Raw genomic sequence first — 18,552 nt, forward strand, 5'->3', positions numbered from 1 at the left:
AGTTGTCGCATACATTTCTTTTTTTAATGAGTCTCTATGCTAAAGTGACTTTGTGTGGGCGCAGGCTTGACCTGGGCACTAGCACCGTGGTGACTAGACGTGGCGCCTGTCCTGCCAGGTTCTGGTCTGACCCCACATCTTGCCGGTCTCTTAAGCACAGCAGCATCTGGCATTCTCTAATGGAATTTTATATTATTTTCAAAGAGCTTGGTTTTTTAAAATATACTTTTCGCTCATCACTTATGCACATACATATATAGCTTAGGTTCACTTACATAGATTTTAGTTCAAAAATCGATGCTCTTCCTTTGCCAGTTTTTCACTCCCTGCGTAATGGTATTTACCTTCATTATTGTTAATAAATAACTTAGGTACATTGCTTCCAATTCTTTTCAGTTTTAGCTATTTCTTCCTTTCCAATAGGACTTATCTGCCATTATATCTATCCCCTATCTTGTCAATTTAATACAACTTTGGGCTAAATAATTTCATGTTTATATTATTAGGACTCTAATGCTATCTTCAGCTGAACTAAGTATATATTGTATTATGATTCCTTTTCCCTTTTTGCCTAACACTGTTGCTTCATTTATTTAGGCATTTTGTTGTTGTTTTTAACTCTTATCATTTAATTCCACCCCATACTTTGACCCATTGCTTTGAATACATACACTTTAATACACATGGATACCTTGGGTATTGGTCAACTTTTTCTTCCTAAAGAGCTCTATCCTGGAACTTGTCTTCTAATCTATGTTCATCTCTTTGGTTACCCTGTGGGCCTGCTGCGTCACGGCCATTTGAGGTTTCCTTTCAGAGTCATCCTCGAGATTATTGTTAATTCTTTCTATATATCCATTTTGTGTCTCTCTGATCTTCTTTCCTGGTTTACTCCATCATGGTTTTTGTTTGAAATATATACAGCTTTTAGTGGCTTCCTAAAGGAGTGAGCATCCTTGCACAGCTAATAATGTCTTCATTCTGTTTTTATACTCAGTTGACTGCATGTAAAATTCTAGGATGAAAATCATTTTCCCTCAGAATGTTTGTCATTGCTTCATGTTTTTCTAGTTTCTTGTCATTGCTGCTAAAAGACTAGAGTCATTCTGATTTTTGGACCTTTGTATGAGATCTTTTCCACTGAGGAAGTCTGTGGAATCATTTAACAGCCATGTGCCTCATGACATCTATTTTCATCCATTAGCTAAGAACCCAGTGTGTGCTGTCAGTATTGAAACGCTGGTTCTTTGGTTTTGTTTCTTGATTTTTTTTTTTTTTTTTCTTTAATTCTCTTCTCTTCTAGCTCTGGTACCTCATTATTCAAATGTTAGATTTTATTCAGGTTCTCTAATTTTCTTGCATATCTCTTCCATTTTCTAACACTTGCTTTTCCAGGAGATTTCTCAGCTTGTGCTTTTAAGCCTTATATTTTCTTATTTCTCTTATTATATTCTTACTTTTTAAGAGTTCCTTGGTTCCATGATTATCTCTGAGAGGATATTATTTTTCCATTTTCTTCTTTATATGGTGTCTTCCTTGCTTTCTTTGTTTAGGGTCATTAAAAAAAAGACTGACTGACCATTTGAATGGAGTGCCAGAAAGCTGTTTAGAAGCTTTGTGCCTGGTGGATCTTGTTGAATTATTCACTATAAAATGATCTGTCTAAGCTGTTTCATTTCATCCTCAGATGTCAAGGTCTTAGATTGGTCGTATTTCCCACAGAAAATTTAAGTCTTCCTCAAATCTCTTAACCAGAGAGTAAACGCCTGACTGCTAGTGTTTTGAAAACTGAGTTAAGCTAGAAAACTGGGGGTTCGGCATACAATTACATATAGTCACTTAACTGCCCTGTATTCAGAATAGTACTCTCCCCTCAACCATGCCGAGCATCCTCCAGGAGCTGTTTTACCTGCTTCAGACAAAACCGCTGTGTTGGGTCAGGGAAGGGCTGTTACACTGCATCATGCCTATGTTCTGAGCTCTGTTTCTTTAAAAGGTGTTCTAAAGCAGTGTTCATTTGTTCAATCCCAGTTACCCACCTACTTCCAGAAATAACGTAATACCTCTAAATCCTTATCCTTGGGAGGAGGAATACTGTGGTATTTATCACTGTGCTTCTCAGCTTTCACTAGTGGCTTATTATTCAGCTTCCTTGGATCCATTAAGACATTTAATAATGATCTCTCTGCTTTCCAGCTCCTAAATTGTATTGCTGTGACTTCTTTGAAATTCTCTGTCTTTGTCAGTTTATTCTTTATTTATTTTTAAAAATGTATTTATTTATTTGAATGTGCGGAGTCTGAGTTGCAGCATGTGGGATCTAGTTCCCTGACCAGGCCCCCTGCATTGGGAGCACATGTCTTAACTGCAACCTACAGGGAAGTCCCTGTCAGTTTATTCTTTAAAAATTTAACACTGGATTCTCCACAGAAGTGGAATTTCAGGAATAAGTGGATGTGTGTGTTTCCAGTTCAACTTCTTTTGATGACTCTTGGCCTCATTTATCATTTACAGTCTTTGTAAGGCAGTAGTAAGGCACCATGAGTAAAGATAGCTCCCTTGAAAACAGCATGTCCATTTTTCTAAGTATATCACCTATAGTACATTTCCACTTCAAACTCAGTATCTGAACCCATTGTTTTCCTGTAAAACCACATCCCTCTCTAAGTCTTTGCACCCCTGTTTTTGTTGACAGCTTCTACCACAGAGTTCCTTTTGACCCTTCTTCCTGTCTCCCGCTTCTAGCCATTGAATTTTTAAATTGTGCTTATTCTTCCTGTGAATGTCCTTGGTTTTAACTCTTCTCTCTCCTGTTTTCATCGCCATTGTTCAGATGTTCATTACTAAGCCTAAATCTGGCCATAAACCAGAAGAAGATTACCGGAGTGGTGTTCTCAGAGGTCCTGTCAGTATTCTTACAGGACGCTCTCCTGTTTCCTAACATGCAGTGGTGTTCTTTTGTTGCCAGATGAAATCTGAACTCTTCAACCTAGCAGTTAGCTGTGTTTGGCTTTTGCAAATGTCTTTCCATGCCTTTGTGATGTCCCCTCTACCTGAAGTACTTCTGGTCAAACTTGTTCCTTTGGAGCTCCTCTCAGTGTTGGTTTTCTGCCTGAAGCTTACTCTGCCTAAATTCTGCTGTTCACAAATTGCTGTTTTCTTTATTTTTAGATGTTTTCCCTTTTTCCCCATACATGTGTTAAAGAAACTGGTTGTTTTGATCATTGCATCTCCATAGTAGTTAACATGGTCCCCAGATAAATGTTTTGTATTTTTGGAGGGGTGAGGTAGCAAAAGGAGACTGAAGGCAAGAAGTCTTTTTATGGGTGGTGTTTGTAAGGCTCTTAAAACTTGAAACCTACATCTTTTATTTTTTTCATAATGAGAACACAGCAAGGAAAAGTTTGAATGGAACCTAAATTGGGAACATTTATATGTTGAAATGCAAATTATTTTAGACAAACAAACAACTTTTGTTTGGGGTAAAAGTTTTCCATTTCTTAAAAAACAATTTGTTATTGCCTAACCGGTGTTGTCTGTATGTAAGCTCAGGCTCATGTTTGCAGAAATAATTTGGAGCAGATGGCATGTAAAGAAAAGTGCTATTTAAAGCCAATAGCATAAAAATGATACTTAAGAAATGAGCCACATGAGAACTTTGGTTTAGGGAAAACTTTGGTGAATTTATCTTAATCTCCGTTATTAAGCAATTATGACTTGTTACCTTTTAGAATAAATGAATTTTAAAATACTGTTTCCTTCTTTTACTCAGCACAAACATTTCACCGAAGATATTCAAACAAGGCAGTATCGATCCTTGGAAGTTTTGATAGGATCTGGCTATAATACCCCTGCTGACATTTGGAGCACAGCATGCATGGTAATGTTTTTCCTGTTGACTTTAACTTGTTATGTGGTAATTTGCTAATTTCAGTAGACCAGCAAATTAAAAAAAATAGGAAAGGAATTTTTTTCTGACTTACTACTGGCACTCTAAATCCCATGTCTAGAGAGGTCTGAATTCAAAACCTTAGGTATAAACATCTGGCATTCCATTCAGTTCCTGCCCAGTTCCTGTTAGGTGAAGGAACCAAATGTTTCTTATTACAGAAGGAGCTGGGGGTGGGCATTAAAAACAACTGCTCAGAAGTGGTATTGCTTTTGCAGGTTACAGGTACCCCTTGCCCTTTCAGCTCTATTGTCAGATAGGAAAAACCCTGGAAATTGATTCATTCTGTACAGTTCTATTGGAGAAGGAAATGGCAGCCCACTCCAGTGTTCTTGCCTGGAAAATCCCAGGGACAGAGGAGCCTAGTGGGCTGCTGTCTATGGGGTCGCACAGAGTTGGACACAACTGACACAACTTAGCAGCATACAGTTCTATACATTCAGCAGTTCTTCAGACATGAAGCTCAGTCATCCACATATTCTTAAGTTGCTGTTTTCTCCTTGTCAAGCAACTACTCAAGTGATCAGATTTAGTTGCTACTAAATGACTTCCCACAAATAGCTTCATGTTGGAACATATTAAATTGTTTCCTGAAATGGAGGTATTCTGATTTGTGATTGTGTGTTTTACTTTTTTCTCTCCTACTTGTTGTAAGTGCTGCACTGGCAGGAGCCAAGTCTATTATTATGTCTAGCTAAATGTCTGGTTCAGGGCCTGAGACTTTTTGAGGGGGTGCTTACAGTGCATTTCTAATGCTCACTACCCAGAGTCATCACAGACTTCACAGGTTAAAGGCATAATTTCCCACAAGACTATTCTCACTTCAGACACCAGCTGCAAGCTCTGGGGTCCACAGGCCACCTACACTCCTGACCATCTGGCTACGAATTGGGGATTTCCACTATCCTTTCAGATTCAGTAATTTGCTAGAATCATTCACAGAACTCAAGAAAGTGCTAAAATATTACAGTTCTGATATAAAGGATATAAATCAGGACCACCCAAATGAAAACATGCATATATTGAGACCTGAGAGATACCAAAGATGAAGAAACTTATGTGTCCTTAGCATACCTGACTTTCCTGACAAATCAATGTGTATCACCAACCAGGGAAGTTCACCCAAGCTTTGAGTGCCCAGAGTTTTTATTGAGATTTCATTACAGTCTCTAGCCTCCTTATCCTTCTGGGAGATTAGGAGGTCAGGTATGACAACATTCAGTTCAACACCTCGACTTTCTGATTGTACTATTGGTCTTACCCACGCTGGGGGCATGTCCATCCCCGCTCTTGAAACTGTGTCTAGGGGCCCACTATGAGTCACCTTATTAGTATAAACTGAAGAGCGGTCCTAAGGGGCCCACCATGAATAAGAGTCACTTTTATGACTTGGAAATCCCAAGAGTTTAGAGGCGCCCTCCCAGTAAACAAGAACAAGATCAAACAAATTCATTAGTATACAATAATACTTAATAAATATTTGTGGGCCATCAAATGACTGAACTAAACCAAAAACAAACTATAATTTCAGTTATTATTTTGTTCTGACACATCAGTGGTCTTTTAAGCAGGGGGCTACCCGAAATGAAGATGGTTTGGTATTGTGTGCACAAGATGAAAAACATTGGGAAAAAAACTTCTTTCTTGCCATACTTTAAAGCTTTGTATTGAGGGATTTGATGTGGTAGAGGAAATAACTGATAGAGATGCCCCCATACAAAATATAGCTGGTGTGTAGGTGGCCTTTGATTTACTATGATGTGGTTTTTAGTAGTTTAGTTGAGGGCAGTAAGTCCTGCTTGCTGTTTAAAATAGTACTCACAATGTCAGGCTTAAGAAGTAAGGCAAAAAAGATGAAAGGAGGGGTTGGTTAACCTAGGCCCCTCTTTGGACCAGCTCACATACAGGAATTTTGTTGACTAAGGGAAGGAAGGCACTTAACTGACTTGAGACAGTATCATGAAAACTTGAGCCCCATTTATTACCCCAGATTTCTCTCATTTGCTAATAGATGTAGAAATATTGCTTTAAATATCACCATACTCAGAGAATAAAAATAAATCTTAGAATATCAGAGGTGTCCTCTCCAGGACATGGATCCTCCTTCATCCAGTGCAATTAATTGATGGAAAGATTGGGACCCTTTCTGAGAAGTAAAAAGGCAAGTTGTGAGATTGCCTACCACTTTAGTGATTGATACTACAAAGTTAGAAGCAGTTATAAGAAGGGAATGTTCTGTGAAGAGCATTAAGAATGAATAAAGAATAGATATCGTCTGCACAGTTCTATCTTTCCCAGAATATCATACAGTTGAAATCAAACAGCATGATTCGTTAGCTTTTTTTTTTACTTTGTAATACTCATTTATGGTTCCTCTGTGTCTTTTTATGACTTGATAGTTCATTCCTTTTTAGCACTGAATAATATTCCATTATCTGGAGGTACCAGCACACTTTTTGCCTGTGTCTGTTAGCATGACCCTGACTGGCATAGAATAGGCCCTTTGGTCAGCGTGAGACAAGGACAGGAGTGTAGCACCAGAGCCCTGGATTCTGGGATGGACTTGGCCTTTCCATTCTGGTCAGTTTGCTCATCTGTAAAGGAAAGATGTTCAGCTAGGTGTTTTGTAATCAAGTTTCTAGGGGTTTTTAGTTCTGTTGTGATCTTTTGGTTTGGGTTGGGTTTTTTGTACTGTTAATTATAAAATTGTAACTAATAAGCAACTACCTTATGTTCCAAAAATAAAGTTCTTTTAGAGAACTTTACCTTTCTAGGTGGAAAGTTTTAGTTTTTTTGATCTGTTTTTGTTTTGCCACACCACATGGCATGTGGAAGGAACTTTAGTTCCCCAACCAGGAATTGAACCTATGCCTCCTGCATTGGAAGAGTGGAGACTTAACCACTGGACTTCCAGGAAAGTGCCTAGAGTATTTTAAATTTTTAGAAAACTATCTTCTTTTTTAACTTGTAATATTTTCACTGAATCCCAACATGAGGAAAAATTAAAGTACTGATTTTAGGAGAGATTGACAAATTTTGATGAACAAGAATCCGTTTGTTTCTGTTCTGCTTTGAGGGTGTAACAAGTATCTGCTTTATCAGTGTAGTTCAGTAACGAACTGCTAGCATGTAAAACCAGCTATGCTGAGCAAGGAGCCACACAGCATTGCTGACATTTTAGAGACAGTCCTGAAACTTCTGGTTTTGTGGTCTTGTTCTGGGCAGTAGTACAGCCCAGGTGATACATTTTTGAGAAAGACTCTGCTTTTGTGACAATGGCAGACCACCAAGACCTAGACCTGGATCTAAATTGAGAATGTGCCCCAACTAAATCCACCCCACATTCCTGAGATTGTCTGGGATACTTGGCACCATTGAGTCAGTCAAAATTAACCCGTGGTTACTAGCACTTGACTGATAACTGTACTTTTTATATCAATAAGGTCCTTTTTAAAACTGCTGTTAAATTACTTGCTCTCTTGTTAATCATTGAAAAATTAATACAGCCCCATCACTCAGATGCTGTCCTCTGTACTGACACTTACTCCTAAGGAAATCACTTTTTCAGACCCTCTTAAACTCTGTTTACAAGTTTTCTTGTTATAGGAGGTATGCCTCTCTTTTTCTGATTGTTGAATGCATACCTGCTGATCAGTATTAGTGGCTCCTGATTCCGTTTATACTTCATCTTTTTCTGATTCTCTATAGACCAAGGAATTGGGAACTCTCTATCTGGGACAGTTTAACAAGTGCTTTCCAAAGCAAAACTTACTTTAAAAGTGCTTTCTACCAAATTCTAAAGAGTCCTAAGTAGAAAAGTTTCTGAATTTTTTTTGGTTTTGATTTTAAGTACAAAATCTTAATTTCTAGCTGTGTGAATTTATTAAACAATACTCACCTCATGAATAATTTAATAACTTAGAATCACCTTAGATATGTCCCTCTGTGAGCAAAAAGAGAAACACAAGAGAGTTGAATTAATGATTAAGAGATTGGGACGCAGGGGGCTTGGAATAATCCACATATTGATATTAACTGAGCTTTTGCAGTTTTCCTGCTCCACTTTATTAAGGTGCAGGTGTGAAAGAAAAGTTCTTTAAGAATAATTTTAGACAATGTTTTAAATGATCATTTGCAGGTTTTTCCAAGAAAAAAAATTATTAAAATTGAGCCAAATAGCAGTAAACTTCCCAGGGGTCTTTTTTTTTTTAATGCTTTTATAAGCTTTTCCTCTTTTTCTTAGGCCTTTGAACTGGCCACAGGCGACTATTTATTTGAACCTCATTCGGGGGAGGAGTACACTCGAGATGAAGGTAGGTCCTCTCACCTGAGGCTGTCTGTGCATGGTGGCTGTCATCTGTTAGTACTAAAGAGCCTTAGTCTTCTTAGTGTGCTAAGTATATATAAATCCCAGAAAAGAAATATATTTTATATTAAGTATTAGATATAGTAGATATTTTATGATAGATATTAAAGAATTCTATGTAAAGATTAGAGAAAAGGCCACAGTTGGTTGAACTGAAACTTGTATTTGCCAGATTTCTTCTAAAGCATCTAGTTGTCTTCCTTCCTGTATATTAGTAAATCAGTGATTCATTCTTTACCCAGTTTGGAGCTACCTGTTCATCAATTTGTTGCCTAGTTATGCTTCCAACGTTATCTGGAAGTCAATTTCAACATACATACACTCCTTGAATGCAGAGAATATATCCTCTTTGTCTATATAAATTATACAGCATTTAGCGTTCTTTTTTTTTTTCCTTTCTGAAAATGAAAGCTATATTTTTTTTCTTTTTAAATGATACTAACATTTAGAATTCCATTTTAAAAGAAAATATTACAGGTTTATATTTTACAATACCAGTAGGAAAAGCCTAAGCTGTCAGTTGCTCTATCTGAGAGGCTATGAAACCAGATAACTAAATGTGTGATTATTTTTTTAATCATGGTGACATTCAAGTAACTAGATGATAGCATGAATTTAAGAACTTTATTAAAGGAATGTTTTACCTTCTTTATTATATGATTTTGGCACTTTTGTTTTCAGAATCAGTGGGGATTACTTTGAGAGAGTACTGCCACTGTACCCACCCAGGGTGGAAAATAGGTCTTTTACTTTGTGTGCTTTCCTTGATCCTTTAAGAAAACAGGTCTGTGCTGTATGGAACTGACAGTGCTCTTTTCTCAAACTGGGGTGTCAATAGGCAGTGTTAGTAAAACCTCCTAATAAGTATTGTTTGGAAAATGCTCTGCTAACTAATCTCCATAGCCATATACCTATTTTAATGGGTACAATTTGGACATAATTTCTATACATAAGCCCCTTTTAAGAATATACTGTAATTACTACCTCTGTACACACTTGATTTTCCCTATTATCTGCTTGCTTCTTTTTTGGATTATAAGTTTGGGGGCATAGACATAACACTGTTTTATTTTTTTTTTTTTTTAATTTTATTTTATTTTTAAACTTTACATAACTGTATTAGTTTTGCCAAATATCAAAATGAATCCGCCACAGGTATACATGTGTTCCCCATCCTGAACCCTCCTCCCTCCTCCCTCCCCATTCCATCCCTCTGGGTCGTCCCAGTGCACCAGCCCCAAGCATCCGGTATCGTGCATCGAACCTGGACTGGCAACTCGTTTCATACATGATATTTTACATTAACACTGTTTTAGAAATGCGCTACTAGGGACTTCCCTGGTAGTCCAGTGGTTAAGATTTCATGCTCCCAATGCAGGGGGCCCAGGTTCAATCCCTGGTCAAGGTATTAAGATCCCACATGTTGCACTGCACAGCACAGCAAAAAAAAGAAAGCCCTACTGTATCTGTTTTGTAAGGGTAATTAATTTTTTTTCTTTCCCTAGATTCCCTATAAATAGTCTGTGGTACAGAACTCATATAGTGGCTAGAATTATATTGTATGGGGTATTATGCTATCAAACCTGAAAAGTGAAATGTAAATGAAAGTCTCAAGAGACATGAGAGAACCAGTTACCCTAGATATTTAGATCATAACTTACTCCCTTCTGTTCCAGTCAATACTAATAGTCCTGAGATAAAACCTCAGAGTACTATAGGAGCAGGAAAAAGTAAACACTTACCCCTTGCTAGTGTAGGCATAGGGTTAGGAGTCATGGTAGGACTGGGGCCTAAGTAGCATGTCTTCTGCTATTAGTGACATTCCACAGCCCTAAACCTTAGAATAATACTTAATAATTTTGCCTGTCAGGTATATTAATCCTATGATTAATTGATAAACGAGAGGCAGGTTACTGCAACTAAAAGTAATGTTACGATTTCAAGGGGAAAATAATTCCTTAGCATAAGAAAAATACTAAAAGAACCAGTATTTTACTTGGAAGTTTACAGTAAAGACAAATTATAGTCTCACTTATAATTAATGTATAAAAAGATACTTATTTGCAGATCCTGCCTAAAATTGGCAAAAATTTCGTGTCAGTGAAATACTTGTTACCAGATCATAAATTCAGTCAGACTGCCCAAAGGTTATAGTGAGTTCATGAATATAAAGCTGCTTTTAAATGACACCAGTGAGTCCTTTACATGAAAAATAGGAAGCACCTGAAACCGTCCCAAATTCCCAGATATGTGAATGTCCCTAGCATATTATTCTCCTCTGAGATACATTATTAGAAGTTTTCAGTGATTCCTTTTGACCTTGATTCTATAACTGCAGAATTAAAGTCATTTTTAAAACTGTTTTGTGGCTAGAAGCCATCGCTTTTTAAATCTCTTCACATGTTTCCTTTCTGCCACCTGCAGGGAAAGGTAGTAGGGCTGTCTGTAGGTGTGGATGCAGGCTAGTCCAAGCTCACCTCCTGGAGACAGACTGCACGTCTCCCTAGCAGCGCTCACAGTCCGTAGTCCTGCTGGGACAGTTACAAGGCACTGCATGACTTAAACACTTTAGAGCCAAATGTGGTCAAGTATAATAGCTGTGCTTTAAATGTTGTTGCTAATTTTTTCTTTAAAAATATGATTTATTAAATTACAAAAAAACCCTCTGGACAAGACATGATGATATAGGGGCTTTTATCTGAGCTCTAGCTCTTATTAGCTGTGTAGCTCAAGAAGTCCACTCGCCTTGAGGTTTTATTTTCTCACCTTTAAAATGGGGTATTTTTGGCCTGTTCTACAAGGTGATTGTGAAAACTTAATCATATGTGAGTGCTTTGTCATGAACGTTCTTAAATAAAGTGATATTATTTCCCACAGAGCCCTATTGAGCATTGTTAGAAATATCTGTTATCAGTATCTATCCTAGAATGTCTGAAGCATATTAGTACACTTTTTACTTACTTGTAAAACCCACCTGAACCTAGACATATAGACAAAATAGAAATAAAATAGATAAGCCTCCAAACTTTAGAATGGGACTTGCCCACTACAGGTGATCAATCACCTGAAATAATTCTTGGCCTTCCCAGTCTTCCCTTGAGTATCCTGGGTTTTATTTGTCGTTCCTTTTAAGTAGCTAGTTCTTGAAAAAGCTATTCATAGAAAAACCTCTTTTACAGCTTATCCTTGATCCTGTTCTTCTTACCCTTCTATTTTAGACCACATTGCGCACATTATAGAGCTGATAGGCAGAATTCCGAGACGCTTTGCCCTCAGTGGGAAATATTCACAGGACTTCTTCAATCGCAGAGGTAGTATTGTTAACATGAGTTTTCATCTAGGTCCCAGGGATGCAGCTTCAGGAAGCAGAGCATTCACACCAAGATGGTTTTTAGTTACCACTCAAGTCCCACTGGAGTGGTTATCTGATTTGTAATGGTTTTCTGGATTCTCCATTAGATGGATAGAGTCCTCTTCTCATTTAGGACAGAAAGCAAGCTGAAATGCTTTACAAAGAGGTGTGCATGCTACTCTTTCTGCCAGTGTTTAGAATTACGTTCGTTATTCCTATTATGTATGTCTTTTTCCCCCCTCTTGAAATGTTTGAAACATACAGATCACATTGCATTGATCATAGAACTTCTGGGGAAGGTGCCTCGCAAGCTCATTGTGGCAGGAAAATATTCCAAGGAATTTTTCACCAAAAAAGGTAAAAGAAGTGTGTTTGTTCCCAGACATTGAGGGGACAAAAGTGTTTGACAATGAACAGGTAAGTACTGCTGGGTACAGTGTCCTCAACACCTCAAGGAGGATGTTTCTTCCTTGAATGCGGAGCTGTGACTTAGCAGAGACTGGAGCCAGACCATCTGGGTTCAGATTCCACCTGCTGTACCACTGGTACGGTCTTTGACCCAAACGCAGTCTCCTGATTTCTAAATGGGGATCACTTCATATGAAATTAGTTAGTAGTTGGCACATAGTTCGTTGATTACTCCTACTATAGCACTTCTGAAAAATGGGCAGATTTTGCTGAGGCAGTTCTATCAAAAGACAAGTAGAATTAATTAACTTTTATACTTTGAATTTCATAAGTTTATGTTATCATTTGTTAGTAAGGAAAACAAAGATAAAATTCACCTTAAATTTTTTACTGCATAATATTATGTTGACATATTTAAATATGTATTTCTTAAGCATTCCAAATACTGAAATGTGAAAACCTGATCCTACAAGGGGCTAGAAAACTGTCTAACCTTTTTTCCCTTTTTGTCATGGTTCCCTTTTTCCTCAAAATCTCTACACTTGTGCTGAGAAAAATCTTTGTCAGCACTTGAGAGCAAGCAAGCATTTCTTAATGTTTCTGTTTGGGGCAAGAAGATGGTGAAGTGCTTCCTGAGAGTTCTTCCTTTTGTGCAAAGTCAGGTTAATGGCATGCATGTACCAAGTAGGTAATCAGGCACTCACTGCCCACAGAAGAGACTTGAAATAAGTGTTATATAAGAAAAAAAAATTCAAAGCAGCATTAACCTTAACAAGTCACTGATAATTGACTATCTTTAAAAAAAAAAAAAAAATTTGTTTTAAGGAGGCAAAAGGAGATTGATGTTCCAAAATGGTACAGTGTGATTCAGCTGTATCTGAAAATTTGTTTGGTTTGTTTTGTTTTGTTACTTTTATACATGTTGGACGTGGTTTTTAGCTCATTATTTTTTAATTACTGCCTTATTTTGAAGCAACATTTACTAGATTATTGAGCCAAAAATAGAGTACAAGCAAATTATTCTTCGTATGTGGTAATAAATTGCCTCTGAATATCATAAGACCATGCTGAGTATGTCGGCTTTTAATTTTCAGTTTAGTGAATACCTAGTTCCTGACAGGCCTACCCAACTTGCTCAGGACAAAAAATCCTAGAATGGTGGATCGAAATACTGTTTTAAATTTTTAGGCCTATTGAAAAAAGGAGACACTTCTTTCCAAGGAATGCAGTAGATAAGAGAGGTGCTTTATGAATAGAGAAGGATTAGATTCTGGTGGCAGTTTTGATTTCTTGATAGACTGCCTGGATTAGTTCCTGGATTTCCACAGAACAATGTCACTTAGCAATGTTGGTCAGTTTCTTTGTACTGTCTTTACCATAGGTGACCTGAAACACATCACGAAGCTGAAACCCTGGGGCCTTTTTGAGGTTCTAGTGGAGAAGTATGAGTGGCCTCAGGAAGAGGCAGCCGGCTTCACAGATTTCTTACTGCCCATGTTGGAGCTGATCCCCGAGAAGAGGGCCACTGCCGCCGATTGTCTCCGGCACCCTTGGCTCAACTCGTAAGCCCAGTCCAGCACTGCAGCAGAGATCACAGGCTGGCCCTCCACCCCTCCCCTCCAAGCATTTCCCCCTTCCCTTTTCAGGGTGAAGCTCTGTCTTCAAGGGTTTCTAGGGTGTTTGTGTCTTTTGTTTAATCCAACATGTTCATTTGGGTTTGCTTACTTGACCCTGTGGAGATCCTCCCACAGCCATTGGGCATCCTAGGTGAATTTGGCCTTGATTGGGCTCTGCCAAAGACTAATGGACTAAAATGTGAAACAGCCTCACACCCTGTACCCTTGTCTTTCCATCAGGACATCCTTTAAATTATAAGCATCCTTTTAAAAAGAGCTATGAAGATGTATGAGCTCATCCTTTTATTCACTGACTCTAAGAGTCAAATATTCTAGTGCATATCCTGTTGCCAGCATGAGGATGAGAAGGGGAAAGGGTGTTACTTCTGTGTACAGCAGAGACATTAAACTTGCTGTATCCAGGCTGCATCATCTTCCTGGATTGTTTCTGTTGTTCTCTTTTCTTCACATTTTTTTCTGCGACTTTTAAGCTACTGTGTTTTTAAATGAGCTGTATAAACACCAAATTTAGGTAACGTTTATCACTGTTCAAAGCACTGTCATTCCTTTCATTCTTTAATAACCCTAAGGTCCTCGAATCTTCAGTCTGATTTTTGATGGAAACAAAACTGGAACCATTGACTAGTAATTTCTTCAGAACCACATATGTTCTGCAAACAGTCCTTTCCTTTGTCTTTTCTGTACCCTAATAGCAGAATTACTTTGATTGGCTATTTATTTTTTTGTTTGTTTTTTTTTAATCCCTGGCTGGCACTTTACTCATTGCACTTGAGTTTATTGCCCCATAATTAAAGAATTCAGGATGACTCTGGGAAAGAGAACTAAGTTTCAGAGATTTTCCCATCTAAGAAGAAACTATCCTAGAGTTCTTGGGTGTTTTTTTTTGTTTGTTTTTTTTTTACAAACAGTCCCCAATTTTTATTTAGGGCCTTTGCTTTACCTCATCCAGAATTCAGCCGTGAAGCAGTTTCCCCTTATGGCTTTGCCCTTCTCATTTTCTCAGAGGCTTCAGGTCTTAAACGAAATCCCAGGATACAAGAACCAAGGGGAGGGTGTGGGATGGCACTTTTTTCATTGTTGTTTATTTTGAGGGTTGTGTTTGTTTTTATTATTTTTCTTTCTCAATTGGTTTAAGATTAGCCATTCTCTGCTGCTATTTCCTTGTATAATGTAAGTTTTAAATTTTGAGATGATTGAAATGTACTTGAGGCTTTTTTTTTTTTTTAATGGGAAAAGGAATTTGTGAATCTTACTTTAGGATGAGCCTCTCCTAGACTCGCCCTAGACATTACATATATTCCTCGGGTCATATTGAAAAGCAAAAGGGGCAAGATTGGGGTCACAGCTGCTTGTTCTGCACGGACCAAGTGGGCCTTGGGGATTCAGCATTCTCCAGAAGTGGCTACGGGACTGATTTACAGAAAGCCAAGGAGGTGTAACTCGAGGCTCCGCTAACAAAGCAGCGATGAGACTGCTGGGTGGCCAACTTTCTGTACAGAAAATTGGAATCTAGATTCTGTCATTTACCAACAAAGGCAAAGGAAAAAGTGGTGCAATTATGCAATCCATTTAACTCACAAACTTATTACCCTGAATAACTGGCCAGCTGTTTCATCGGATCCTTGATGGTAATCCTGAAATCAGACATGTTCCTGTAGAAAGAATTTTAAATGAGGCTGTCTATGCACCTATCAAGAATAAAGAAAATAGATTGTATCAAACAACGGCAGGGAAAATCCTTCAGCAGTTCTAATCCACTTTTGGTTTTCAGCGATATATACATGTAAAGCAATACCAGACTAGAACTGAATTCTTTCCTACACTGTAAAATCACAATTGTGGAATGATAGGAATTCTGGTGATGACATTAAGGTGAACTAAGCAAAACATACACAAATAGAAGGCCCTGTTTTAACAACTAACATGAAGAGAAATGTAATGAGAGAACCTGTAACTTCATTTTGGAAATGTTTTCCCACCAAATAAGGGCTTTCCCCCCATCTCTTAAAGAGCCAGATGAATTCAAAGCCGTAGAAAGAGGCAGCTGCAGAATTTGATCTTCCAAGTAACCCATGTACCTTTATTGAACTTATTGTCAAATTGCCAGGAGCTCACTAAAGGATTTCTATTTGCTCTCAGTAAAAAAATAAAACCCCAAACACATTTTTATTCTTTCTACTGGGTGCATTGTCTGTTTTCTTTGTAAATGCAGTACAATAAAATTATTTAATAACCTACATGTTTCCAGAAGATTTCTGTTTGTTGCCCAAGTTAATCTGACCTAGCTTCAGAATGGAGGAACGGATTGGTTGAGTTGCTTTTTGGACTTAAGTACCATTAAACTGTATAACTTAAACACATATCATTTTGTACGGTTGGTAGCTTTGTTTCTATCTTTAAGTTGGAGGTGAAGTGGGATTAACAAAGTACATTTTGGAAAATTCTAAGAAAATTGTTATTCCTATAACTCAGCACCATTTTTCCTGAATATTTGTGGGTTGTCTTTTTTTTTTTTTTTTTTTCTCTAAAGATCACAAAGTGCAAAATATCAAAATTTTGTGAACCTCAAGGCACTGGAATACACAGTCTTTCATATATTTGTCTCATTCACCCCTCAGTACAAATTCTTAGAAATGGGATTGGCTGGGGCAGAGAGTAAAGCAAGCACATTTTAAAGGCATTTAGTAAATGTTGCCTAAGTTAAGTGGAGAACAGTTGGACTGGTTTGTGGTGACCAACAGTGTTTGAATGAGCCTGGTGTAATCTCTCTCATTTTATTCCTAGTAGCCAGTTTGATTGCCCCAAAAGGGGAGTGTCTTGTTTTAATTTGCATATTGGATGACTAGTATGGTCAGAAGGTTGTTTCGTAGGTTTTATTGGCCTTTTTTTGGTCATTTGCCTACATTACCCAACTTTTCTTTTGGCATGCTTCCCTGTTTGATGATTTGGTAACATTTTTGCCATTTTTCTGTCATATTTTCCTTTTTTTTTAATTTGCCTTTCATTTTTGTGATAATGTTTATTCATAAAGCCCTTCTCTAGCCCTGAACTGTATGTAAACTGCTTAATTATTTTGTTTTAATTGAACTGTGCTTTAAGGTATACACAGTGTGTTCGTATTGTAGTATTGACCAGAGTGTAACCTGTTTAAAAAACAACCAAAAATTAAATTGGAATTCTTCAAACCAGCATGTTCATCAGACTGACAATTCTAGGCAGTCCCTCTAAGTCTTGTGTTAAGCTATCTCAAAAGAACCATCAAACTGAGTTGGAGTTACAACCCTGAGTATACACAGGGAAACCATTAAGCTGTTCCAGAGGTGAAATTCAAAAACTACTTAGATGATATGTATTTGTCCTTTAAGTCGTTGCACAAATATTAACCCACACCACCTCCTTAGGATATCAGAAACATCTCAGTTTAAAAAACCAGAAAACTTGAGATCATGTGTTTAGAAGCTCTAACTAAGCAAGTTTACATTAGTACCTACTTCTGTTACTGACTTGAGGGTTTTCCATACATAGATTATCTGGGTTTATATCCTACCAAGTTCAGATTATCTGGGTTTATATCCTGCCAAGTTCACTCTTTTATCATAATTTTCTCTTTTGTCCTTAATTCACATCTAGTTATTGCCCATTTTAATACTGTAACAATAACAAGCCTTGCTCTCCATTTGGCAGAACTGGACCGTGTTATGAAAGTATCAGCTGCCTGCAATTTGAGCTGTGCCCTTAAGACATTTCACTGGTTGCTTTGGATTTATTAAATACAGAGGAAAGTATGGCCAGTGTTGGAAATTAGAGGACTTTTTAAAGGACCCCAATGATTCTTACCTGGTATTCAAGCACTTACACAGTTCCCTCACCTTTAACATGGGCTGGACTTTGTGACTGTTCAAAAGTAACAGGACGTCACTTTTTGGTTACAAAGGGGCGGTGGCTTCTGTCTGTGCTCTGTGTAGGAACCCTTGCTCTGGGGAAGCAAGCTGCCAGGTGAATAAGCCTTTGGAGAGGCCTTCAGCTAGCAAGCAACTTGGGCCCTAGGCCCAATTACCTGTAGAAGCTGAGTCCTACACCCCTGAGCTTGGGAGCAGATCCAACACCTTAGTTGCAACCCTGTGAGAAACCTTGGTGCAAAGTCACTTGGCTAATCCTTGCCAATTCTTAACCTGACGAAGGGCTTCCCTGATAGCTCAGTTGGTAAAGAATCCACCTGCACTGCAGCAGATCCCAGTTTGATTGCTGGGTCCAGAAGAACCCCTGGAGAAAGGATAGGTTACCCACTCTAGTATTCTTGGGCTTGCCTGGTGACTCAACTGGTAAAGAATCTACCTGCAATGTGGGTAGACCTGGGTTCGACCCCTGGGTTGGGAAGATCCCGTGGAGAAGAGAAAGGCTACCCACGCCGGTATTCTCGCCTGGAGAGTTTGCAGAGTTGGACACAACAGCAACTTTCAACCTGCAGAAACTGAAATGTTTTAAGCCACTGAGTCCTGGGCTAATTTGTTACTCAGCAACAGGTAGCTAATACAGAGATGTAAGATAGTGAAAGCATCTAGGAAGGACATACTTCTGGTTCACATTTCAGATGTAAATCATAAGGCCTTCCTCTGTTGACCTGCTCAGTGCTAGTCACTGTTCAAGCTTGGGCATCACAACCATTCCTGGGTCCCAGCCAAAGGCAGAGGAAGGAGTATAGTAAGCTTGGTTAGAGGAGTGCTAATTTTATTGATTTTTCTGTATACTTTCAAAGATGAAATCTGAATTTGAAGATCAAACCACTTGAGAAAGGCTGATGATGCATTACTGTCAACAAAAATCATCACTTTATTGGAGA

General features: G+C 38.1%; 1 protein-coding gene across 1 annotated transcript in view; it reads left to right on the top strand.

The window, feature by feature from the left end:
* SRPK1 (SRSF protein kinase 1) overlaps positions 1-15,949 on the top strand; it is a 72,355-nt gene extending 56,406 nt beyond the window's left edge. Inside the window, 4 exon segments of the mRNA XM_055571602.1 lie at positions 3,773-3,880; positions 8,193-8,262; positions 11,932-12,024; positions 13,457-15,949. Of these exon segments, the coding sequence (XP_055427577.1) occupies positions 3,773-3,880; positions 8,193-8,262; positions 11,932-12,024; positions 13,457-13,641 (456 nt within the window). The 3' untranslated portion in view covers positions 13,642-15,949.
* The last annotated feature ends 2,603 nt before the right edge of the window (positions 15,950-18,552 follow it).

Source organism: Bubalus kerabau, chromosome 3, assembly GCF_029407905.1.
Source record: "Bubalus kerabau isolate K-KA32 ecotype Philippines breed swamp buffalo chromosome 3, PCC_UOA_SB_1v2, whole genome shotgun sequence".
Taxonomy (NCBI): domain Eukaryota; kingdom Metazoa; phylum Chordata; class Mammalia; order Artiodactyla; family Bovidae; genus Bubalus; species Bubalus kerabau.